This window comes from Falco biarmicus, chromosome 2, assembly GCF_023638135.1.
Source record: "Falco biarmicus isolate bFalBia1 chromosome 2, bFalBia1.pri, whole genome shotgun sequence".
Classification (NCBI taxonomy): domain Eukaryota; kingdom Metazoa; phylum Chordata; class Aves; order Falconiformes; family Falconidae; genus Falco; species Falco biarmicus.
In genome coordinates, this window is record NC_079289.1 from 16073934 (window position 1) to 16099771 (window position 25838).

Sequence of the window (25838 nt, forward strand, 5' to 3'; positions counted from 1 at the left end):
GTGCATCCTCAGCAAGTACAGATGATACAAACCTGGGAGAAATGATTGATACAACAGATTGGTGTGCTTTCATTCAGAAGGGCTTTGATAGGCTGGAGAAGTAGGCTGACAAGATCCTCATGAAGTTCAGCTAAGGGAATACCAAGTGCTTCCCATGGAAAGACATAACTCCAGGCAACCAGACAGTCTGGGAGCTAAATAACTGAAAAACAGCTTGGCAGGAAAAAAAATGGGAGTCCTGGTGGGTAAGAAGCTGAGTATGAGACAGCTGTGCCCTTGCAGCAAAGGTGGCTACCAGCCTCCTGGGCTGCTTTAGGCAGAACATTGCCAGCAGGTCAAGGGAGGTGATCCTTCTCTGGTCAGCCCTGGTAAGACACATCTAGAGTGCTGTGTCTGCTGGGCTACCCAGTACAAGAGAGACAGGGGCATGCTGGAGCCAGTCCAGTAAAGGGCCACAGAGGTGATGAGGGGACTGGAGCATCTGACATAAGAGCATGAGAGAACAGGCACTGTTCAGCCAGGGAAAGAGGAGGCTTAGGGGGTATCTTATCAACATGTGTCAGCAGATAGAAAGGTGTAAGGGAGACAGAGCCAGGCTCTTCTCGGTGGTGTCCTGTGACAGGACAAGAGGCCATGGGCAGAATTTCAAATACAGAAAATGCCATTTAAACATAAGACAAAACTTTTTTTACTGTGAGGATGATCAAACGCTGGAACAGGTTGTCCAGAGAGGCTGTAGAGTCTCCATCTTTGGAGATACTGAAAACCTGACTGGATACAGTTGTGGGCAACCTGCTGTAGCTTTGACCAGAGTTGGACTGGACAGAGGTTCCTTCCAGCCTCTGTGTTCTGTGATCCTAGGTACCAGATACAGCTGTCATTTTGCCTAAAGAGCAGAACAATTAATGGGTTGACAGAATTTTCTTCTTCTCTAAAACCACTGAAAACAAAATTACTATGTTTTAGAGATTATCAAAATGAAAGGATTGTGAGAAAATCTGTTAAGAGATTTTTGAGCTCTATGTTTCTTCCAAGACACATACACAAAACTGCTGACATCGTTTTCAAGTCAATGTTCAAAGAACTTTTGTATTTTCAGTGGAAAATACGTCTGTTTCAGATGCACATAAAGAACCAGCAATATGTTTTCTTACATTCAGTAATTACATATTTTTTGTGAAGCCTTTATAATTTATACAGCATTTGACAGTATTTATTTTCTTAGAACTCCTTTTTCCTATCTTCATTTTTTTTAAGGAATCATGGTACATGAAATGTGCATACAACAAACACTTGAAGAAATTAATATAGGTATACAGTTGAAAGTCATTGAGATCTGATGTTGATATGCAGCCCACATTCCAAGCTTTCATTTTTTTGAGATGTAGCCTTTTCAGGGTTTTTTTTTGTTGTTGGGTTTTTTTTTTACTTAATGTAAAGTAAAGAACTGCTATATATTTTTATGTTTTGAATTTAGGATCTGGGGCTGAGGTGCAAATATTTTGACACGGCTAGGGTGAACTTTGAACTTGAGCACAGTGACCATATAGAATGCGTGGAGACAACATGTCTTGAACTATATAGCCTTTTGAATAACCTTACTTGTAAAAAAACTACTGAAGAAATTTTTGACAATCCTAACTTTCTAATTTAGGATATTATAATTTTGTAAATACTGTTCTGTATTTAAAAAAACAAACAACCCAAAACTACTTCACTATATGACATGTCTTTAATAGGAACTGAATGCATTACAGCCTCAACCAAACTTTCGCCTTTGGCTTACTACTGAAGTTCATCCCAAATTTACTCCGATTTTGCTTCAATCAAGTCTGAAAATCACTTATGAGGTAAGATTTGTTTGGATAGCTTTTATTATATGTTTACAATGAATGAACTTGTATGTATAGTAAACTATATATTTAGATAGAATATTTGGGTAATGATGGATTGTTTACATAACTGGTTTTGCCTTATATTTCAATTAGAAGTAATACAAAAATTGCTATTTATCTTGAAAGATTTTTTGATGACCATTTTTAATTTTTATGTGGATATCTACAGAAGCCGTGATTTAAAGGGAAGATTTGTAAAACTTATTTGCAGATTTTTTTCCAGTTACAAGTCTGAACTGAAAATAAATTTACCTGGGGGAAGTGTTTCTTCTGTTTTGTGCTCCAAATTCTTTTATGCCTTTACTCAGCTTTTCTTAAAAGAAAAAACCTACACAGGTACTGGAACGTGGATGAAAAACAAGGATTTTCTCTTTCTTGATGAATATCTTCATCTGAATATCACGGAATCACACTTTCTTTCCTTTTACACACACACACACCACCCCCCTGCCTACTCCCCTACCTTTATATTCACTGGGCCCTTTCAACAAAAATGTCTCTTCTCCCATACATCAGAACATACTGTTAAAGGCCTTTACTAGAAATTGAGAGCCTTGCTTTCAAAATGGCTCAGCCTAAGGAATAGGTGCGACCATGCTCTTCCAACTTGTTGAAAAGTGCTCTAACCATTAATATCCATATGCATTAATATTCATTATGGAAATCATGAACAGGAGTGCTACTAACTCTTCCATTGGTTATGGAGCATGAAGATTTTGCCTACAGCTAAACCAAGAAGCTTTGACCTTTTATAGTCAAACGTTGCTGACTTCTGACTTTCAAGAAGCTAAAATTGTTACACTTCTATATTGACTGCAGCTGTTTTTAAACTTCTGAGGTACCTTCTTGCTTATACTGAGGTTTTCAATGGTACAGAAACTGCAACACTGTGTAGGATTGTCACATTTCTACCACTAGATCAGGGAACTGGCATATTATTGTACATATATACCATATTTATATGCTAGCTAATAGAGTGCAGTGATGACATAAGGTCAGTTGGCTCTGATCAAAGAAATGATAATTGGTAGTTGAGCTTGTAAAATCAGAAGAAAGGTTCTTGTTCTTGAATACATTGAATTTACTTTTATGCTTACATATTTTGATATGTTCTTTTACTAAGTTCTTCTTCTGTAGTCAGTCCTGTCAGTTAGTCCTGGTTACAATTTCCTTCAGTATGTTTAAGTTATTTTCAGTATAATATCATTCTGTTGTTAGGCCATTTATTACAAGCAGATTTTTTTTCTCCTTAAATTCTATGAAGTACTGTTTGTCATATCATTAACTTAAAAATTGTAAGTTAGAATTTAAGAAAGCTGTACGTAAAAGTATTGAGTTTTCTGTTTAGAACAGTGTTTTTTCTTTCCAATGCAGGCACCTCCAGGCCTCAAAAAGAATCTCTTGCGAACCTATGAATCCTGGACACCAGAGCAAATTAATAAAAAGGGAAACTTGTCTCGAGCACATTCTCTCTTTTGTTTAGCATGGTTTCACGCTATATGCCAAGAAAGAAGAAATTATATTCCTCAGGTAATAAATTTTTTGCTACCTTTTTTTAAAATTTACCCCATTTCTTAGGTTTTATATTTGGAAGTATTTTTCGTCAGGTATGTGTTGGGTCATGTTCAGAGGTGAGAAAATTTGTATACTTCTAGCGCCTGCTTTCATTATTGTCTCTGAATTAATTGCAAAATAAGATCTTGGTGCCCTAAATTCTGTCCCTCTGAAAACTGCTACTGCCTACATGGGATTATGTTGTGATTTGTGTCCTAACTGATACTGATGCAAGAGTGAGGTCCCATGGAAAAGATTCTGTGAATCCAGTTTGTTTAGAACAGGAAAGAATAGTCTGGAAACGTACATGATTGAATGGAAGATATGAGAAAAGAGACATTTTGGTGGGAAGGAGATGACTTTGTCTACTCTTTCTGCACACAAACCCTGTTCAAGGAGAGAAGAACGAGGGAACTCATTTCTTGTGAGGATTATAATGGGTTTCAGAGAATGTGTTTTTTTCTTAGATAAATTTTTCTTTAAAGCAAACATTTCTTTCTGGCTGCAGATGCTTAAATTAAACAGAAGAAAACCCCAGCCAACAAACTATTCTATGTCTTGTTTATTTTATTCAGACTAGGGGTGAAATTAACCTGTCATCTGAAAGACTGAATATCTGAATATCATCTCATAGAGCCTGGAATGTTTGGGAGTGTTTTGCTAGTTTTGACTTTGTGGTTTATAAGGTTGTTTGCCTCTTCCAGTAACAGACTTTGAATATGGTGTTCAAGAAGTAAACTAGGTGAAAATATTGAAAGTACTTCTTTGTCACATGAACTCTCATTTGGCTTTCTTCAAATTCAATTTCATTTACCACCAGCTTTCCAAGTGACGCAAACTAGGATTACTGCTTTCTCCATAATTCCAGTGTGACTGTTTGTCTCCTGTGCATGCTTAGTGATGGTTTTATATTTTACTTAAGATTACCAGTTTCCAGCATTGCTGGACTGCAGTTTAATCTGAACTAGAAGCTCTTGTATTTTATAATGAATTTCAGGTTGTCTGGAGTCCATGTACAAACCTGTCTAAAAAACATACACTGTTGGGAGACTGCGGCATCTTTCCAATTTGTGACCTTCAGGGTGACTGGTGATAGTTTGATTGTGATCTTTGAAGCAGCTGCAGTCTTGACCTGAGACTGTATCCATCTCACTGGATATGTGCCTATTATCTGGAACATTTACATGGTTTTCATCATGAATCATATACACCTGTTCCTATAATATGGTGCATATGCCAAGGTACAGCTGTAAGAAGATACAGCAACAGGAGGTACCTTTGAGATCTGAATTTCCTGAGTTCTGTATCATATATCAATATCAATATTTATTTATACTTATCCATTTACATGTAAAGTTTTTTGCTAGAATTACGCACACATTACACATGAATGCTATATAAAGAATAATGCCACCAAGAACAGAAGGGAGGTACAAATTGAGAGTGATTAAAATATGTAAGTGGTGGTCAGCATTTGTGCTGTAATAGTAGCAGTCATTGCTTTTCTTATTATAATTTTTTAAGTCAGTAGAGAAGTGACATGAATTAAGGAATAAGATAATGAAAGTATAATGTAGACTGTGCTTGAAGAATCGTACCTATTTATGAAAATCCAAAGGAAACTGAAATACAAAAAAGCCCTCAGTAATAAAATCTTAATTTAATGCGTGACCTAATCACAGATGTCAGCCAGTTTTAGTTGAAGTGAATACTGTTAGGAAATAATATAATCTTAAGTTTACATTCCTCATACTGAATGGATTCTAGTTTGTGTAATCATGTAAATTTATACGTACTGAATGAGCTGAATTTTTTTTTTTTTATACTGCCTCAATTGAATGTTTTCAAAGATGCACTTTAGAGGACATAGGTTGTCTCTTCTTTCATTAAGTATTTTACAGTATTCAGTAATTACATAATATTTGTATTTTACTTCATCATCATCATCATGTGACTAATTAAATTCTTTGGATTTCTTTTAATGGTAGGGTTGGACCAAGTTTTATGAATTTTCTTTGTCTGATCTCCGTGCTGGTTTTGACATTATTGATAGACTCTTTGAGGGTAAGCCACTTCTTAAGGAAAGATTTCTCACCTCTGTAATGTTACCCCTCTGAATGTCTATCCTTTAAAATTCTTAGAATATTAAAAAAATTCACAGTAATTTTTATAAACTGGTTTCCTTGCCTGATTGTTTTGTTTTGAGTTTGGACTGTGGGGCCATTCTGTTTAAAGGCTGCTTTGAACATTTTGCATTTGAATCTTCATTGGAACATTTTCACAAATATAAACATATGACGAGGTAGGTAGGTAATTACTTCAGTATGGGAAATAGTCTGACCCTCAAACAGCTGCATTTAGGCTTATTAGACTTTTCTGGATGTAGATCCAGACTCTGAGGGATATGGCTGTTTTAGTAAATGAGTAAGGGCTGAACACAGACTCAAAAACTATTCCATGATCAGGTTATTTTTTTCCTATATTTGCTTATACAGACTGGTATTTTTGTAGGCAGCAACAAGGCATGGTTTGTCAGATAGCAGAGCCTGGGGACTCTCCAATAGGCAGCAGGTAGGATGTTACCTTATTTCAGGGCAAAAGAGAGTTTAGATGTATGGATGCAAGCCACCTTGTGCCATCTGACCTTGCAAATAGGACCTGTCCGTTTTACCATTAGTAGAGAACTTGCAGGAAGAGCTTGATCTTTCTACAACACTTGGGTAACAGTGAAGATGCTGCAAGGCTCATCACCAGTAAGCAAAGTTAGAAACACAGGGTGAATCATAATTCCATTTTTGGGAGGTTGGATAAACTAATAGTTTCTTTGTGCCAAGAACTGTTCTGCTGAGCTTGAGTCCAGAGTAATAAACAGGAAATGCAGAAGTGCCTGGAAGATGAAGTCTTCTGTCCCCCATATTTTGAATAAATGAATTGAAAATTAATTGAATATCAATGAAATCTTCATAACGAAACTCACTGTTAGATAGAGCCTACTTCATTGTTCTGTTAAGTAGTGTAGTCTGTTAATGCTAGTTAATATGAAATAGATAATTAAAAAAAATCTTTGCATTTTATATAATTTCAAAGTAAAGTTAGGAACTGATGTTTAGAGATGGTGTATGATCATTGACTTAAATTAGATTTATGGATGATTAATACTTCTGGAATTGCACCTTAGTTATACAGACTTGAAACGCAGTCATGTAAAGAAGTTCGAGCATTAACCATCAATGATAATCATTAATCTAATCATTAACTGTTGCTGTGAAGATAACTCTTCTTTGAAAGCAATGATTGAGGTGTTTGGAAACAATAGTTACCACCAATAAATGCCCCCCCCCCCCCCCCCCAAAGTAATTACTGCTTCATTTTTTCAAGGGACTTTAAGAAATACCTTTTTGCTCAAGCTTTACCTGCGTGTGAAAGCTATGGAGTATAAGTAGATCATTGTCCCATGTTGTTATTTTGGAAAACTGTGATAGAAGGGAGGGAAAATAAGTTAATTTGAACTTGTGGGATATAACTAAGCCAGAGTAATGTAATTGCAACATCAGTCTGGCCAGGAAACTAATAGTAACGTCTTAGTTTTATGTGCTATGTTGTGTGATTTATAATGATTTACAGAGTACCTGTCCTGGACCTCTTTGTGTGTGAAAGATATGACATTTCCAGTAATGTTATCTATTTTGAGCATGACCTCATTTTGGTTCAGTCAATCAGTTTTTTATGAGATCAGATGGTACTTTGACACAAAATAGTGTACAAAATTTTGAACAAGGGAAATTGTTTTTATTTATGACAGAGGAACACAAAATGCTAATAGCATCAGTTCTGAAATGCATATAACCAATTGGTTTATCTCCAATAAAAAGCACTTCAAGACCTAATTAATATTTCTAATAACTCATTTTGAAATACAGTAAGCATTTGTTTTATCAATGACATGTATTTACAAACCTGTTGAAGTTTCTTCAACTCTTACTATTTGGTACTATTTGGTACTATAGAATTAAAACAATTTGAATTTAATTATTTAATGTCTTTATATTTTTCATTGAAGAACTGCAATGACAAGAAGAAATGCTTATGATGCAATGCTATCCATTGATGCAAAACTAATATTAATTAATTAATTTATAGGTTCCAAAGATTTTCAGTGGGAATTTGTGCATGGTTTGTTTGAAAATGCAATTTATGGAGGCCGTGTAGATAATTACTTCGATATGAGGGTTCTTCGGTCCTACTTGGAGCAGCTTTTCAATTCACGAGTCATTGGCAGTTTAAATGCTAGAGGCAAGAAGATGACTAGTTTCCCGTATGCAATCTCCTTACCGAATTCCTGCAGTATTTTGGTAGGTATACATCTTCTATCACCTAATATAGAAAAACCAAAATAAGGTATTTACAGGGATTATTCTTGAAAGTATTCCCACAAAGAAAACCAGCGTTACAATCCAAAGGATGCCTCCATTTATTTAAGACTTCTTTTGTGTGGAGCACTAATTTTTAAGTTGCCAGAACTGTTCTGCTAGTCTGTTCAATCAGTCTCCTATTTTATGATACCTGATTGGACTACGGTGCAGAGCAGCATAGTTATGAAGAGCTGAGTAAAAGAAATAGGGTCAATTTATGGCAAAGACAGATATCATTACATTTATATATAACTTAATATGTTAACATAATAGCACTTTTGTACAGACTACTAAGCATTCTTATAACTTCCAGATTATATGGGAAAATCTAAATATATCTCCTTATTTGCAAAATATATCAACATTCTGACAGAATCTGCTAACATGCCCTGAAGGGTGGATGACATTTTATTTCGAGATGAATATGCATTCTGATTCTCCTTTAGTATTCCTCTAGTGTAAACAAGAGAGAATTCGACAGTCTAAAGAACTGATTTCTCCCTATCCTTTCACATACAGTTGTTACTATTACGATTCATTTGCATTTTAATGTAGGCCTCCATGCTAGATCTTCAATACGAGTTGATGTAAATGGAATTATACCAGTTAAAATAAATTGCTGTTGTTTGGCATTCTCTACCTGGATTCTGAGTGTTTAGGTTTGGGGGTGCTTTATTTTTTTACTTTAAATATGACAATTGTTTTCTATAGTTGTGCTGAGTTAATACCATAAAGAGAGAAGGAATAAACGAATCAAGTTGGTCTCTATTCTTGTAGATAATACGGTCAAATAGATGAACCTTTCTTCTTGCCTGCAATGCATTTAATATATTTCCTTTAGTTATATGATTATTTATGTGAGAGTTCGTACTTTTATGTCTTAAATAATTTTCTGCAACTAGTTTTGATTAGTAGAACACTAATAATAAAGCTAAGTTTTTATTACCAAAGTTAATTGGAATAATATCTCTTACTAAATAGCGTTCCCTTGGTGTTTGGTGTAGAAGTCTGCTACTATTGTTATCTCTGAAGTGAGATTCCCTGTCAAAGTAAATTGTGCACACCTAGGACATGCTCCTGCAAGCCAAGGACAAAAGGCACATGATACAATGCAATAGGGAAGAGCCATACTTTCAAATAAATATTTTTGCCTTCAAAGCCACATAAAAGAGACATTCAGCACCATTAGTCTACCTTAGTCTGCAAGGCCTCTTTCTGTTTTGTACAAGAGTGACATCACTAGTGACTATTACACTATAACAACTATTGATGCTATTCTGCATCTCCCGTGATCACACAAACCTATTTTTACCTGAATTATTTCCCTTTCTTTGAGTGGTAATATATTCATAGATTTAAATAGAAGTGAATGCTCTTCATTTTATAAATATGTATTATACTCTATTATTTGAATTCCAAATGTCAGAATCTTTTTTTATATTGTTATATTGATCTTACTTTTAAGTTTTCAACAGAAGTATTGTAAATACTTTTCAGAGTCAGTCAGCATATTTTTCTTTTCAGTTGATAGCATCACTGTAATGAGAATTACTTTTTGCTTTTTTAGAGTGGAAACTCTGTATAAAAGAAGATAGTTTTTTATTAAATAAAATTGAGAAATTTATAAATAAGATTACCAAGATATGTCATGTGTTATATACTTGCTTTAATCTTTGTGTTATGCAGTGCACTTAATGAAATTCTTTTCAGCATACACTGTTAATTTCTTGAGCTGAAAAAAAAGTTCCCTCGATTACATTTATTCTTTGCTTTTAATGCAGGATTATCGTAATATTATTGAAAGCCTTCCAGAGGATGATAAACCTGACTTTTTTGGCCTGCCTGCTAATATTGCTCGTTCATCACAACGTATAATCAGTTCCCAGGTAAAGTTTCATTTTTCATTGACCTCTGAATCTTTTCTGCATCCAATATAAGCTAGAGAACCCAACCACCTGTTCATAGATATGAATTTCCTTAAGAAAGTCAGAGTAAATGGAGGGGGTTTTGGAATATGTTGCTTTTATCTGTAGAATATATTAATATAATAACAGTTGTATTTAGTTACAAGTATATTTGTTTAGGATTTAAATAAACAAAGAATTATTCAGAAAGTTTACAGCAATATAATTCAGTTCATATTGAATAGTATCTATGTATATAAGTAGTATCACTAGTTCTATTTATACTGTTGATCTAACTCCCATTAATGGTATAGTTCTTACAGCTGCTGTTCACTGCAAGTTATGGTTTTAGTTTTGGTCATCAAATTCTAATACAGTAGTTTGACAGCTAGTATATGAGTAACATTTTATGCTTTTTCTGAAGGAGAAATTCTGAAGAAATTCCCCAGTAATCAGAATTCTATCTTTACTATTAAAATGTGAAATTTTCTTCTGGGGAAAAAAAAAAAGAAAAAAAAGTCTTCTTACTGGAGAATAGCATATAACTACTTAGGCATGTCATAATGAAATTCTCAACATAATGAAAAGTATGTTCCAGGGGTTATGTAGATCTTAGTTTAAAAATTTAAATATTTTCATTATTGCTTTAGCCGTAAGATACGGCAGATGGCTATATTATAGTCAAAAATTCTCAACTCTCATTTAATTGCAGTCTAGTGCCAGATTTGAATATATGTTTAATATGTGAGAATGCAATTCTTTTAGTGCTGGAGTAATAGGCAATAATAAAAAAAATTTCACCTCCTTGTTTTAGAGTTGTATGTATAAACCTCAGACTTGGGTAAGTGACGTGGGTCGCCCATTATGACGGGTACTATTAAAGGCACAGCTGGGAAGCTATTCTTCTCACCATTTGTGTAGCCAGAAAATACTGAGTGTCTCTATTATTCTCCTCATAATTTCTATTTTGTCAATTTAAGAAGGGAAAAGATGAAGTGATTTGAACTCTGAATGGCTTCATCATCAATATGGTGTTTGGTTTGTTGGACAAAGCTTTTCATAGTCAATACTTTACCACTTCCCTTAGGTGTCAATTCAGTTGCCTAAAAATTGGTATCTTGCATCATATGGAAATGCCCTAGTGTATTTAATATACCTACTAGCAGTTGCCACATATGATACAGGACCCAAGTGAATAATTTTTCTTGTCGGGCTAGCAACTGGAAGGCAGGGGCAAAATGGCACTAGAAGCCAGTGTTTAAATAACTGGTTCCCACAGCTTGTGTACCCTGATCCAGGAAAAGCATGGATCTGTAGGTCCTGTGTAATATCTGCCTATCCTTAACATTTTCTTGGATAACATACAGACTCTCAAATGGCATTATGTGTAACAACTGAATTGAACCATTAAGGCCTAGAGTCCAGGGAGGAGTTTGACTGAGAAGTGGCTGTATCTCAGCTTGAGTTAAAATTTGGTAATGCTCACAGGCAAGTTAAAGTCCACCTTTTGTTTATTCAGGTTTGCTGGGCATTCTAATACCTTTTAGCTCAAATATGGAGCAAGTTCAGGACTTTGAGGCAAAGCTTAAATTCTGTATTTCATTTTTTTCCCATTGCTTTTTAGTTAAGTCTGGGTGAGAGCACACGATAACTGTATAAATGCAATTAAACATAAATCTTTAATTAGTGATCAGCATAGTTTATTGGATTGGTAAATTGCATCAGATAACATGAAATTAAGAATTTTATATCAGAGCTGTGAAGTGAACTGGTCTTTATATTAAGGCTTTCTTTAATTTTCTGCACAGCCCTAGCATAGTGTCTTATATAAGTACAAATTACGTGGGGGAAAAAAAAAAAAAAACAACAAAAAAATCGAAGCATAGAATACCAGATTGGAAGGAACCTCAAGGACTGTCTGGTCCAACCTTTCTTGGCAAAATCAAATGGAAGTTCCCTATAATTGGAATTCCCTATAATTTCAAGACTTAGAATTACAGTTTTAAAAAAGGTATCTATTTGTTTGCTCACATTCGCCTAACAAGGGCTTCATGCAGAAATTTGTTGGTATAGACCTTTGCTCTGTTAAAAAAAAAATATTGGCTTTGTTGAATATCAAATATAGTACTGGTAAATCTGTTTAAATACATCTGTTCACTTAACTTGACAATACAGCTATGGATTTATTTGTTTTATTAGTAGCACACAAAACTGTAAAGCTATATAAAGACAAATCAGTAGGATGAGGGTGCATGGGTAATACACTGAGCTTGAGAACTCCTCTATTCCAAAGACAAAAATTGCAGCAGGACTCAATGTACCTCTCTGATTTTATCTTAATATCTTTTATGTAAACATTAACTTTAAACACTTTTGTTTCTGTCAGATGCACTGTAGACTGCTGATTATTTTATTTATTTCAGGTACGCTCACATAACTTGTTAAGAGCTGCAGTTGTTAAAAATGTTAGTATTTGAAAATAAGTCCTTAGTTAACCTCCATGCAATCAGAATAGATTCATAGTTCCTTTGTGAAAGGAAATAGGTAATGAATGCAGTTACATGCAGACTCACACTCTACTGAACTGGTTCATCATAGCGTTGATTATAACCTATGAACTACGGATTATAAACTTGAAAATATGAGACTGTTGTAGTTACAGGTTTGTGAGATGCTTCTTTGTCATATGAGAGATTTCCTTATCCTTCCAGTAATAGTTTTGGTACTTCTTTAAGCTTTAGGCAATTTAGGTAACTGAAATGGGAGATTTTTCTTAAATTGTCTTTCTACCAACCATGAATCCTACTTTCTTATTTCTGAGCTATGAATCCCATTTCGTAACAGTTTGGCAGCTGTCTTAGATCCATAGGTGATCCCATGCCATGGTTCACAATCTGAAATGGAATGATTGCCTTCTAACAGAAGTGTTTCTCATAAATCCATTGTCAAGCTAAAGCAGAGAAAAGCTGAATGAATAAGGTAGTGAGAAATAAATTGCTACCAGCTCAGTCGCCGTGTCACTAACACCAGAAAGGTGAAATTTAATACGGTGTCTTCTACTTCACTGATTCTGTGCTAAGTATGTGGTATATTCTCTTACAATTCATGTCTACTGTCCCATGTAGTTTCTCATCTACTAGCTGTTGTCATTCCTCTGTCTGTATTTTTACTAGCATCTTTTTCCTTGTGCAGATATACACAGAACTGTATCTTCCTCACCACTGAACACAGAATTAGGGGAAGTAGTTTTTCTCTGAAACTTACATACTTGGAAGTTACTTGTCTAAACCAACTGATAGCAATTTTGACTTTAGTCATATGTTTGGGCTCAGAGATTTAAAATAATCATTCGGATATACATTGACTTTAAATAAATTCTAATTAACAATCTTTTTATCAGTTCAAAATTTTTTTACCTAAATATTGAAACAGGTAGCACTATGATCTATTCTATTAACCACAGAGTTAAACTAATGTAATTCTGTTAAAAGAAATCTGATAATATTTTATTACATTGTTTCACTACACAAGATAGAATTGGATAATAGAAATGTAGATTTTTATATAGACTTGCTATTAATTTTATTTACATTTGATGTATAGAAATGGTAGTTTGTATTGATGCAGCAACACTTTGCTGTAGCAGAAATTTGCTGCAGCACACTGCAGCAATTTGCAGTCATGCAGAGATTTCTTCTGTAACCTACTGCATTGCTGATGTCTGGCTAAACCTAAAACAGCACTAAAAAGAAATGGACTTTTTTTCAGTAACCTTGCAAATATTGATTATATTCACAGCTTTTCTGTTTTCCAGCAGAGAACTTAAATTCTAATTTAAAAGCTGAATATCACTAGCTGTATTATTTTAATATTGGCAATTACTAGAATTCAATTAATAGAAATTTCATCTTACGATATTCTGTAGTGTCATTCAGAGAGGATTAATGCTGCGTGCATATGGGTAAAAGCCGTTTTGTTTTTAAGGAAATATTAGACTTGAATAAATGTGATCTTTTCAGAAACATGGCAACGTTTTTTTCTATATTTTGTCCTAAGTTGCTTTATGTAAGTAGAGCTAGGTAAATTTTTAGAGGTCGTATTTCTAGATTTCACTGTGGCTCTTTGGTTCTGCCTTACCTACTCTCACAACGAGCCTTTGATACATCATCCCTTAGGTTGAATATAGTCATGAATAGCCTTCCGTCTCTTGCTTTGTTCTCTCTGCCGAACAGTGCAGTTAAAATAGAAAAGAACTCAGCTGACAGTGCAGCTGCCGGAGTCGACATAGCTCGTCCTGTCTATTTTACACCAGGTAGAGATTTTCTGTACAGCTGCAACCCAAGTTTACTCACACTCAGCAAGAGGTCTCACCATTTGGTTGCAGTCATGCTCCTTTCTTCTGGTCTGATAAACACTGTATTTTTGCCTGCATACTGGCCTGTGTTCAGGTGGTTTAATCTCCCAGTCTAACCTATAACCAATGAGAAGAGCAGTCAGAATATGTGGAGGTTTGCTTTAGGTTGCAGATGGATGAGAAGGGTCTGTAATTTAGATCTCTCCCCAGTCACCTTCTTGCAAAGCAGGCTTTTGGCTTTGATGTACTTGTCTCTTATTCTTGGGACCATATTTCTGTTCTTTCATGAATTCCTATGAACCAATTTCATCCTTTATTATAATTTTTAATAGAACCATACATAAAGTGTCTTAGTCAAAATAACATTTATCATATGTGATAAATAGATTTTTTTACAGACTGAAACAGACAGGCCTGCGTATGTATTTTTACACTTAGATAAGCAGTAAGAGCTATCTTGTTCTGTGCAGGATTATACTTGCAACTAATATGTCTTACTGCCAGTAACCACCCTAGGAAGGTGAAATGAGAACTCAGGGCCATTGCTTTGTCTCCCTCCTTTCTTTGCACAGCAGACTTAGTCATTACAGGCACTCCTTAGAGAGTGTAACATTTGAAGCCTTCTGTTAGCGCTGTGTGATCCCATCAAACCCTGTCAAATGGCTATGCCTGCAAATGACTACAGCCTGTAACTAGTAGCTATGTATGATCAGTTGACTGGTTAAATGAAACATTCTCCAATAATATAGTAAACATTTTGTGAAAAAAGCCATTCAGTAACTGCCAAGTTATCCAAGACTCTTTCAATATGACTGCCGATGATAATCAGTATGGCTAGCAGTGAGTTTGCTTAATGCTAATTTCTATATAGAATACTGTCTATAATTAATAATATCTTGCATCAGGAACTCGGTGTTCTTTTACACATACAGATTCATAAAGCCTCACAGAGACTATTGTATGACACAGGTAAGTCTCAGTAAGGTTAGAGAATGTGGTTTTTTGGTATTTTCATGGACAAATGAATACGCTTTCTCACACATATCACGCAAGGATAAAGGATAGTTACAGTCTCTCTGCATACTAGTACAGCATCTTGATTCTTCTGTGTCCACCATGCCAGTAATGGCAAGTGGAAGGCAAGCCTGTAGACTTACAGTTCACGTTTTAGGACCTCTTGTGGGTGATTGTGCATACCTAATTGAAACCCGCATTTTAAACTTTGTGTGGAGGACTGTCTCCTATGACTGGGACCCCACACTGGAGCAGGAGAAGAGAATGAGGAGGAAGGAGTGGCAGAGACAACATGTCACGAACTGACCGCAACCCTCATTCCCCATCCCTTTGTACCACTCAGGTGGAAGAGACAGAAAAGTTGGGAATGCAAATGAGCCCAGGAAGAAAGGAGGGATGGGGGCACAGTGTTTTAAGATTTAGTTTTATTTCTCATTATCCTGCTCTGATTTGATTGGTACTAAATTAAATTAATTTCCCAGGCCAAGTTTGTTTTTCCTGTGACAGTAATTGCTGAGTCATCTCCATGTCCTTAACTCGACCTACAAGCCTTTTGCTATATTTTCTCCCACCACCATCCTGCTGAGGAGGAATGAAACAGTGGCTTTGGTGAGCACCTGACAGCCAGGCAAGGTCAACCCACCGCATCTTCAAGTGCTTAAAAGCATCACAGATGTAAAATAATCCTTTGGGCTTCAGATTGAAGAGCCCACAGACTATACTTACCAATTTTTAAATGAAATAATATAAAATTATTTAATTATCGATTTTATATACCAATTAAAATGTTGAACTGTGAATACTCATAACTTCAAATAAGTGGATTCCAATTCATTTCAACTGAAGTTGCTGGGAGTATTTCTCCTATATTTTGTCCTTTGTAATTTTATTTGATTTTGAACCGAACCAGTGATACTCCGCACTTCTGATGGTTCAGATTTTGCAGCATTACTTGCTTTAATAACCTGTTTCAGACAAATTTTGTAGTCTCGAATATAATCTAAATCAGACTAGTATTTTCTGTGGCAGAGTAGAGGATATAGGGCAATTTAATTTTCCCAGATACATTTCTCTCAAACACAGTTGCATGCTTGTCTCCACCTGTTTTGTCTCAGAGTGATGGGAATCCCTCTCACTTCTCCCAGTTAGCAAGTCCGTTATTTTTATTATCTGAAAGGAATTGCAGAAGGATGGTTCCTTGCAATACTCCTTTTTCTTTTAATCCTAGATATTTATCTCAGCTTCTTTGATAGTAATTGATTCTGCTTTTCTGTCCCATTTAACTACTCTCAAAATATCTTCATTGAATCTAGCTGGTATTCATGAAGGCACCATAAAACCATAAAGAGTGAAACAATTCCTGTAACATTAACATGCTTTTTTTATTATTATTGTTAACAAGAGAACTGGCTTGCTCTTTGACATATTTAAATGAATGCCTTTCCCATCATGGTATACTCTAGGTGCTCTCTTCTGACCTTCTGTCCCTCCATTTCTCTTTGGACTTTGGTCATCATGACCTGAACAAACCTAGTTTAAAGCTCTGCTTGCCAGTAGCAAGCCTGTCGGCAGATACTCTTTTTACATTTTGTCAAATGGATGATGTTGTCTGCCCCTGGCTTGTCAGTCTCTCTCAGACAAGGTGTAACAGCCATGACAGCCAAAGTCATGTCTGCAGCAGCCCAGCTCTGCAACTAAGTGTTGTGACCTGGTTCCATGGTCATATGCATCCATTTGTGTCCCATTCCCTTCACAAGCAGAACTGGGGAGAACACCACCTGAGTCCCCATGGCCAGGGTCATCTACCACTTCCTCTGAATGGCACTGGTTCTGATCCATGAGTCAGACTCAGGTAGCCCACATGCCTCCCTGGCAGAATTTTTCTTCTTCACCTGTTTCTACTCATTCTGCAATTGCACATCTGCAGGTGGAGAAAGAGCCTTTTCCTTCTTGCTGGAAGTCACAACCTTCTTTTATTTACCAGTATGGACATAATCTTTCAGGTGCTCAATACAGGATGGCAGATAAACTAACATAACACAAAAAAACATTTTCTATACTAAGGATGCTATTAATCTAAGAAAGCTTTATTTTTCTCAGAATTAGGTGCCTAATCTTATGGTTATCTAGGCTTCCTGTATGTTACAGTCCATCTCCAAAGAATAACACATTCATACCGGCCACAGAGTGAATTATATAGACCTGTGAAATCCTGTTTTCTTCATTAATACTATCTGCAGTTAATATTTTAGTATTTCTTAAAATATCTCCTGTGTTAATACCAAATACTTTATTTACATGTTATTCTTTAATACATTTTCCATGAGGCAATGGTATTTCAAAAATTGTATTTTGTGAAATGAAAGTGTATCTTTGTAATACACAGAGGGGTTCTGTCAGATTTGTAGTTCAACTCTTAAAGGATATTTTGTTTAAATACTACTAGAAAAGACTTGTGATGTATTTAATGATTGAAACCACTTCAAATTCCCCTGATCAATATTAGAATAATCTCATGTGAATTTGTATTTCTTTTAAATGTCTAGGTACTGGGAAAGAAAAATATAAGGCCAATTCAAAGCCAATTGGATTTTAAAAAAAAAGCCCCAGTGTAATTCCTCTTATCTAACTTGAAAGACAGGAATATTAGCCACCTCAACTAATTATCCATTTTTTTGTTACTAAAGAAAGGCAAGCAGCTACAGGGAACAATTTGTGCCATTCTTAGCTAGGCATCTGAAATAAAGGGGGGGGTGAATCATCAATTGGAAGTACCTATTTCTTCCCATTGAACTTTGGGTCAAGCTCTGAAATAATATCAACGGTATTTCTAAAAATTGTATATTGAACATTTTAATGACTATTTAGGAGATGAAAGAAAATTGCCATAACTACCAGGTGGTTGGTCACGCAGGAATAGGAGGGTATCTTTTCTACTGGAAGCTGGAGTATTTGAAAAATGAGGTATTCATTGGGACAGGAATTGAAACATAGTTGTTTCTCCCATTTCTGCATTGAGCGTTGTAATGATACAAAGTGAAAATTCAAGCATCTTAAAGCATTGCTTTCTCTCAAAAATGTTCATAATTTTCTTAGAAATGCCAAGAAGTGAAAAAGGGATTTTATTAATTAGTAAACATATTTGTTTGTTTGTTTTCCAGGGCAGTGAAAGACCAACACATTTCAAATTTAATTTGTTTGTTACAGTTTTATGTTACAACTGCTAAAGCAAGTGAATGGTTTCTACAACTAATTGTGCATCTTTAGGCAAGGCCATCGTTCACATTAATGATGTCTTGTGAGATTGACCTGTTTCTTGTTCACTGACTGGAACTTTTCAAGATTGCAGCTTGAGATTAAGAAAAAAAATTTAAAACAAATTAAAAATGTAAATGCCATCTTAAGTTAATTTTAACACATGAGAAACAGAAGGAAAGCCATGCACACCAATATGAGGTAGCATGAAGACTAGAATCCTGGTTAGAAAGTTTTCTTAGATCACATAGTTATGGAAATGTTGGCTAGAAGGGAACTCAATGGTTTATGTAGTCCAGCCTTCTTCTCTAAGTGGAACTGTTGCCAACACTGTTTGTGGCTTTGTCTGTGTGCAGTGTGCCATCATCCAACTTATTCTTGGAACTATGTGGGCCCCAGTATCAAACCCCGATTTCTTTCTCTTCTCAGTAGCTGCCAGCCATATGTCCAGACCTGGTTCACTACCAGTTGAGCCCAGGAATGCAGGCAGTTTTTCTACCAGCTGTCGTGGTTTAACCCTGGCTGGCAACCAAGCACCAGGCAGCCGCTCGCTCACTCCCCCTCACCCAGAGGAGAATCGAAAGGGATGTAAAACGCGAGGTTTGAAATAAGAACAATTTAATAGGTAAAGCAAAAGCTGTGCACACAAGGAAAGCAAAACAAGGAATTCATTCCCCACCTCCCACAGGCAGGCAGGTGCTCAGCCATCCCCAGGAGAGCAGGGCTCCAGCACGGGTAACAGTTACTCAGGAAGACAAATGCCATAATGCCAGATGTCCCCTCTTCCGTCTTCTTCCCCCAGTTTATATACTCAACATGATGTCATATGGTATGGAATACCTCTTTGGCCAGCTTGGGTCACCTGTCCTGGCCGTGTCCCCTCCCAGTTTCCTGTGCCCCTCCAGCCCTCTGGCTGGCAGGGCCCAAGGAACTGGAAAATCCTTGATTTAGTATAAACATCACCTCACCCAGCAACAACTAAAAACATCAGTACTTGATCAATATTGTTCTCACAAGAGCCAAAACACAGCACTGCACCAGTTACTAAGAAGAAAATTTACTCCATCCCAGCTGAAACCAGGACACCAGCCGATTCTTCAAGATCATGCTTCAAGTCCTTACTTCCTAAGCTTTCAAAATAGGAAAGCAATCAAACATGGTGTTCAAAACCCCTATTAGCAGTATCCCCTCTTCTTCTCTCTTTCCACTAGTTGTTCAGTCACAGAAGGCAATCAGATTGGTCAAGCATTTTTTGCATTTGATAAAGCCATTTTGGATGTTTACAATTGCCTTCTTTTTCCTTCTAATGCTTGAAAGTGGATTCCATGTCTATGTGTTCCATGATGTCTCCAGTGACAGAGATTCAGTGGGAAGTCTATCATTCCATGAATCCTCCCTCCATTTCTTAAGGCAGGTATAAGTGTCACCCTTACCAGCAGTAAGGATTTTCTCTGTTGCCATGAATTTTCATATGCAGTACAGAGCGGCCTTGCCATCATATTGACTAGTAGCCACAGGTGAACTTCTCTGGATTTCATTGATTTGAATGGAATCATAGAATCAAAGAATCATTTATGTTGGAAAAGACCCTTAAGATCACAGAGTCCAACTGTAAACCTAACACTGCCAAGCCTACCACTACACCATGTACCTAAATGCCACATCTACATGTCTTTTAAATACCTCCAGGGATGATGACTCAACCACTTCCTTAAGCAGCCAGCTCCAATGCTTCACCGTCCTTTCAGTGAAGAAATTTTTCCGAATATCCAATCTAAATCTCTCTTAGTACAACTTGAGGCTGTTTCCTCTTGTCCTATTGCTTGTTACTTGGGAGAAGAGCTCAACAACCACCTCATTACCACCTCCTTTTGTGTAGTTGTAGAGAGCGATAAGGTCTCCCCTGAGCCTCCTTTTCTTTAGGCTAAACACCCCCAGCTCCCTCAGCTGCTCCCCATCAGACTTGTGCTCCAGACCCTTCACCAGCCCCGTTGCCCTTCCCTGGACACGCTCCAGCACCTCAATGTCTTTCTTGCAGTGAGGGGCCCAAAACTGACCCCAGGATTTGAGGTGCAGCCTCACCAGTGCTGAGTACAGGGGGACAATCCCTGTCCTTGTACTGCTGGCCACTCTGTTTCTGATACAAGCCAGGATGCTGTTGGCCTTCTTGGCCACCTGGGCACACGGCTGGCTCACGTTCAGCTGGCTGTCAGCCAGACGCCAAGGTCCTTTTCCACCAGGCAGCTTTCCAGGCACTCTGCCCCAAGTCTGTGGTGTTGCGTGGGGTTGTTGTGGCCCAAGTGCAGGACCCAGAACTTCTTCTTGTGAACCTCATACAACTGGCCTCAGCCCATCAGTCCAGCCTGTTCAGATCCCTCTGCAGAGCCTTCCTATCCTAAGCAGATCAACACTCCTGCCAAACTTGGTGCATCTGCAAACTTACTGAGGGTGCGCTCAATCACCTCGTCCAGATCATTGACAAAGAGATAAACAGAACTGGTCCCAGTACTGAGAGCCCTGGGGAACACCACTTGTGACTGGTTGCCAGCTGGGTTTAACTCCATGTTCATGGATGAGTATGTTCGTGCTGTCTAAGCAGACTGTTTCTTCTCCATTATTAGCTGCTCCTTTCCTTCCTAAACCATGCACAGAGGCCACTGAGTACTTCAGGATTTTATGCACCATCCCTCACTTCTATTCTCGTGCTTTTGTCAAATGTCCCATGTTTTCTTTGACCTTTTGCATGTGTTGAAACCCATCTCAGCCTTTATGTTCCCTGCTAGTCTTATCTCCATTTGGGCTGTGACTTTTCCAGTTTCAGCCTGAAATGCCTAAGCAGTGCTTTTATCTTTTTTTCTTTCTCTGTCCTTGATTTTGCTTCTTGTATGTTCCTTTTTTTGTCTTTTCAACCCATTGAGGCACTCCCTGCTTACACAGCCATTCTGCTGAAAATCCTGGTCTTTCTGCACAATGAGGTGATTTGTTCTGAAGATCACTCAAAAATACTCCTTTATTTCCCTGTTCTTTTTAATTAGCTGAAAATAATGTGCTGTCCACTACACTGTCTCAAACTTTCCCTCTCCATTATGCCTACTTCTCATGGGATTCTGCTGATGGTTCCCTAAATAGACACCGTCTGTGTTCCTAAAGTCCAAAATTTTAACTCTGCAGTTTACCTCATGCTTATCCTCAACGTATATATAAACATAAATTATAATTCCTGCCTGCATTTGCAATGTTGGCTGTTAACCCAGCACTTTAGAAATTTCCTTCAGTAATGTTTACGTTAATAATACAGCTTTTTCATATACATTTTGAAATATAAAGATATACAGCTACAAGTAATGGTATTAAAAGGGCTTCTGTGACTGAAAGGTAACTCTTAAAAATTTATAAGCTTGCAGGTCTCATGAATTTTGTTCAAGCTTTTAAGATATAATTCCCATGAAAAATTTGTTGATGCAGTTCTTTGACATAGTATAACGCTTATCTGTTTTTTTTGTCATACTGAGTAAAAATCTAGTCTTGCAGATCGCTGCTATAAATATCAATTTTGATGTGTAGAGGACTAGAATGCACATTGTTATAGAGAATTTTTAAGTGTGTATAGAAATGTCCTGTGTCTGTTATACTTATTTTCATGTATTCATACTGTAACATTTCATACTCGTCATGAATGGCAGCTGAGTAATTTTAAAACTTAAGAGTTTGTTCTAGCAGGAACTCAACATGCAGAAATAATATTTACACATTATATCAGGATGATTTAAGTAAATTATAATATCTGAACAAAGTCAGGTCTACAAAATCAGGCAAAAAGCATGTTATCTAACAATACAGAAATGATACTAGCACAGAAATGTCACACTGAATGCATGCTTTTTATAGATGTGGTTGCTTAAAGAGAAACAATAATTTCTTTAATGAAATCTATTAGAAGTCAAACAGGAGTAGCTCATCATACCTTAGTGTAGCTGCTAAATATAGCACTTAAAATAATTACTGTTGCTCTTCTGTCTGTGCTTGAAACTTAGAAATGTTGTAGAAAAACGCAATTATCTTTTTTTTAATAGCTGTTTTTTATTTTGTGATGAATACTTGTTGAGTCAAAATTAACAGTAAACTAATACCGGAAAACAGTGCAGGACAATCTAATAAGGCAAACACAGCACGAACATACATCAGGAAACATGAAGTGAGTTTTGCCTCATCAAATGTAATGGCAATAATATCATTGACTTCAGTAAACAGTATTTTATCCTTCAGCGTTTTTTTTAAACTTAGTTGCTGAGCTGCTCTTATTTTCAGCAACTCACTGGCTGATTCCTCCCACCATTCCTTGCATATCTTGTTTACTTAGGTTAAAACTGCTCTGTCTTCCCGTATCTGTAGTCAGATGTATGATTGTAGTACAGTTCCAGTTGGTGGTTTTTACCTTGAATGACAGAGAGAGCATGTGTAGGGGAGGGTGTACAAAGACACCTGGAACTTGATTGCTAGATCATGCTTGAGATTATACACCAAGTCTCCACTGCTGTTATCACTCAATTCAGATAAAGAAAAATTAGGGTAAGTATACCTGATATTACTTACAGTCATACATCTGCCTGCAGTGTTTCTGCTGTATATAGAATAGTGGGACTTCAGTTTGTGGTTAAATTTCAAGGTGCGATTGTAATATAATGACAGCTGTAGCTTCTTACATGTTTGTCAACAGACTAATTTTTATTTTTTATTTTTTCAAAATCTAGCTCAACAGGACTCTGAGCACTGTACCTAATTTTATATCTACTGCTCCTCCATGATTCTAATCATGCAACATAAAGTAATAAGGGTATAATTATTGAAAAGCATGCAATTGAAATTATTCTTTAACTTGTTATGTTATTGCTATATATATCAAGATGAACATAAATCTATTTTCTTAAAATAATTTAGCGTCTATATAACCCTTGTATCAGCTATGCAGAGCATATAATTACTGACATTAAATGCATCCGACATCACAAATACATGACTAATAGGCTTTAGCAGAAACTGATGAGTTATGCCAAACTGTATTTAATATTACCCTGCAGCTGAGCGATCTGAGTGCTTAACAAGAACTTCTAAAATGTGGGGAGTGTTTTGTATATACTGGTGGTGTTGCATGAAGGAAATGTGTTGTGCGGCACAGTGGAGTGGAAGCCACAGTACTGTGCTCAAACAGAAAACACAGCTCTTTACCATTGCAGTGAATCAGTGCAGTGCTTCAGGGAGCCTTATTAATTCCCATAGGATTGGTGCTATGTGTATGAGAATAAGTTGGTGCTCTACCTACGAGAAGTTTGTTTTCTTCTAAAAACAGGCTGCAATTTTCTGGTTTTCTTAAATTTTGTTGTATTGCATAATTAGCTAAGGTCAGCCACCTCTTCTGGCCTTCCTTTTAGCATTATGTTCTCTAGGTAATATGTATCCTGGAGATCTCCAGGAAGTAAAACCTTTCATTATTCTTTGGGAGAAGATGCAACTAGAATACTGGCTGGGTCAGTAGTGGTCTTGAGCTATCTGCAGCATCCTGCAGTTTTTCTTTCCTAATCCACTGAACATGTGCTCTACAAAGGATCTCACTGGTGTCAAAGGTATATGATCCTCTTCTGTATAGAGGAAGATAGAGGTGGTGTCAACGCCTTTCCCTCATTTGCTTTGCACTTTGACAGAAGGCATATATCTCTGTATTGAGTCCAGTCCTACTTCACATCCTTATCAGGTGAGAGCGCCGCTTTATGTGGGCTTGAGGGAACAACAAAAGAGCAAGCACAGACTTAAATTGTTTGGTACTCATCCACATGCAGTCTGCATGATTTTGTTATGAATGCCATTAAAAGTACCTTCGTTGTAACAACCTCCATGGGACCCTATTCTTGCAGAGAAGGTGAGGGACACGGAGTGATTGAAAGTCAGGGAAGTCTGATGGACAGCTCAGTCTTAGACTACTTTCACAGCATGTGAAACCGAACTATGAGGAACAGTATGGAAGCATGTATTTCTGTCAGAAGGCATATCAAACTTAAACCTGTGCCCTCTCTTGACACAATGAACACATAGTTGCATTACACTGAGTAACTACTTTCCCAATATTTACTAAAGTGACTATTTTATAACTTCATCTTTTAGCTTGAGCTGTAAATTCTTATAAAACCAGAAATATCTTCTTGAACAGCTGTGTGAAACGGATGTATTGTTTTATTCAGAGAAATGAAGCATAGAAGTGGTTTCTGTGCTAAGACCACATCCTTTTTAAAACCGGTAGATGGCAATAGAGTATCTGCTTTAGCATTGTCTGTAGATTTACTAAGAGGAGCGTGTTACCTGCTTGTACAAAAATAAAATTCCTTTTATCTGTTCCATAAGCTTGGAAAAAAAATAGCAGTTTTGTGACTAGCATATCTTTTCTGGTTTATATTCTTTGAACAGTAATCTTACTTAGTTCAGAAATGATTGATCTTAGATTTTTATTTTTTTTTAAATTTCACAATATATTTTTGACTTCATTGCTTTTCTCTTTTTCAAATTGTAAAACTGTGTGTAAAATTTTATTTTGTTGTATGACTTGTAGGCTAGATTGCTTCTGAAGTAAATACAGTACTTGGATATAAGCCTGTGTTTATTATATATTGTATTTGTGAAGTAGCAGTTTTTGAAGTAGCTGTGAATGACTGAAAGGAATGACTTTTTCCTCATCTTGTTCATGAGTAAAGAATAGAAATAGATTTTATGTTCCTAGAAATCTGGTTTTATGTAAGTTCCAGAGAAGGAAAAATTAAAATATTAAGATTTCCTTATTTTTTTCTTCCCCATTAATTTTTATTTTGATTTTTCAGGTCAAACATGAATTTCTAGTAGTTCCAGATGAAGCCACATGGGATCATTCATTGTCTTTATTGCTTTCCATTCTGCTCATTATCTCTTAACTTCTTTAAATGCTTGGGATTTTACTATAATGTGTTGGTCAATATCATAGCACCATATATCCACAGAAACTCATAAAGTTAACAATAGATTAAAAAGCTGAGATGCACAATTAAATAAATAATTAGGTAAATAAGTATTGACAGTTTAACTACCTCACCTTTATTAATATATGCAATTTATACTTTTCTGTGCTGCCATGCAAAAGAAACATAGTGTACAAATTTTCCACTAAGAATGGAAAAAATATTCAGTAGCAGTTCCTGTATGCTTTTATTAGATGCACTGTTCACAAATAAATTAATCTGTTGAATTTTAAATACAAATGCTGTTATAATTAGTTGACCTTACTTAAAACAGTCAGCTTCTACAAAGACTTACGGTTCTGAATAATCTTCTCACCCTGTTTTAAACATACCATTATTAGTGATTGATTGCTTTTATATTTTGATTGCCTTTCTTTCCTTCCCTCTCATATTTTCAGTGATGGTACTGTTTT

The 25838-nt window shown here is 36.3% G+C and overlaps 1 protein-coding gene across 2 annotated transcripts in view; it reads left to right on the top strand.

Annotated features, from left to right (window-relative positions):
• Window positions 1-25838, top strand: part of DYNC2H1 (dynein cytoplasmic 2 heavy chain 1) — a 178024-nt gene that overhangs the window by 105523 nt on the left and 46663 nt on the right. For both annotated transcript variants that reach the window (XM_056327288.1, XM_056327289.1), the window contains exons 78-82: window positions 1740-1850; window positions 3270-3425; window positions 5438-5513; window positions 7590-7801; window positions 9643-9747. In XM_056327288.1, the coding sequence (XP_056183263.1) occupies window positions 1740-1850; window positions 3270-3425; window positions 5438-5513; window positions 7590-7801; window positions 9643-9747 (660 nt within the window). The remainder of the gene's footprint in view (window positions 1-1739; window positions 1851-3269; window positions 3426-5437; window positions 5514-7589; window positions 7802-9642; window positions 9748-25838) is intronic.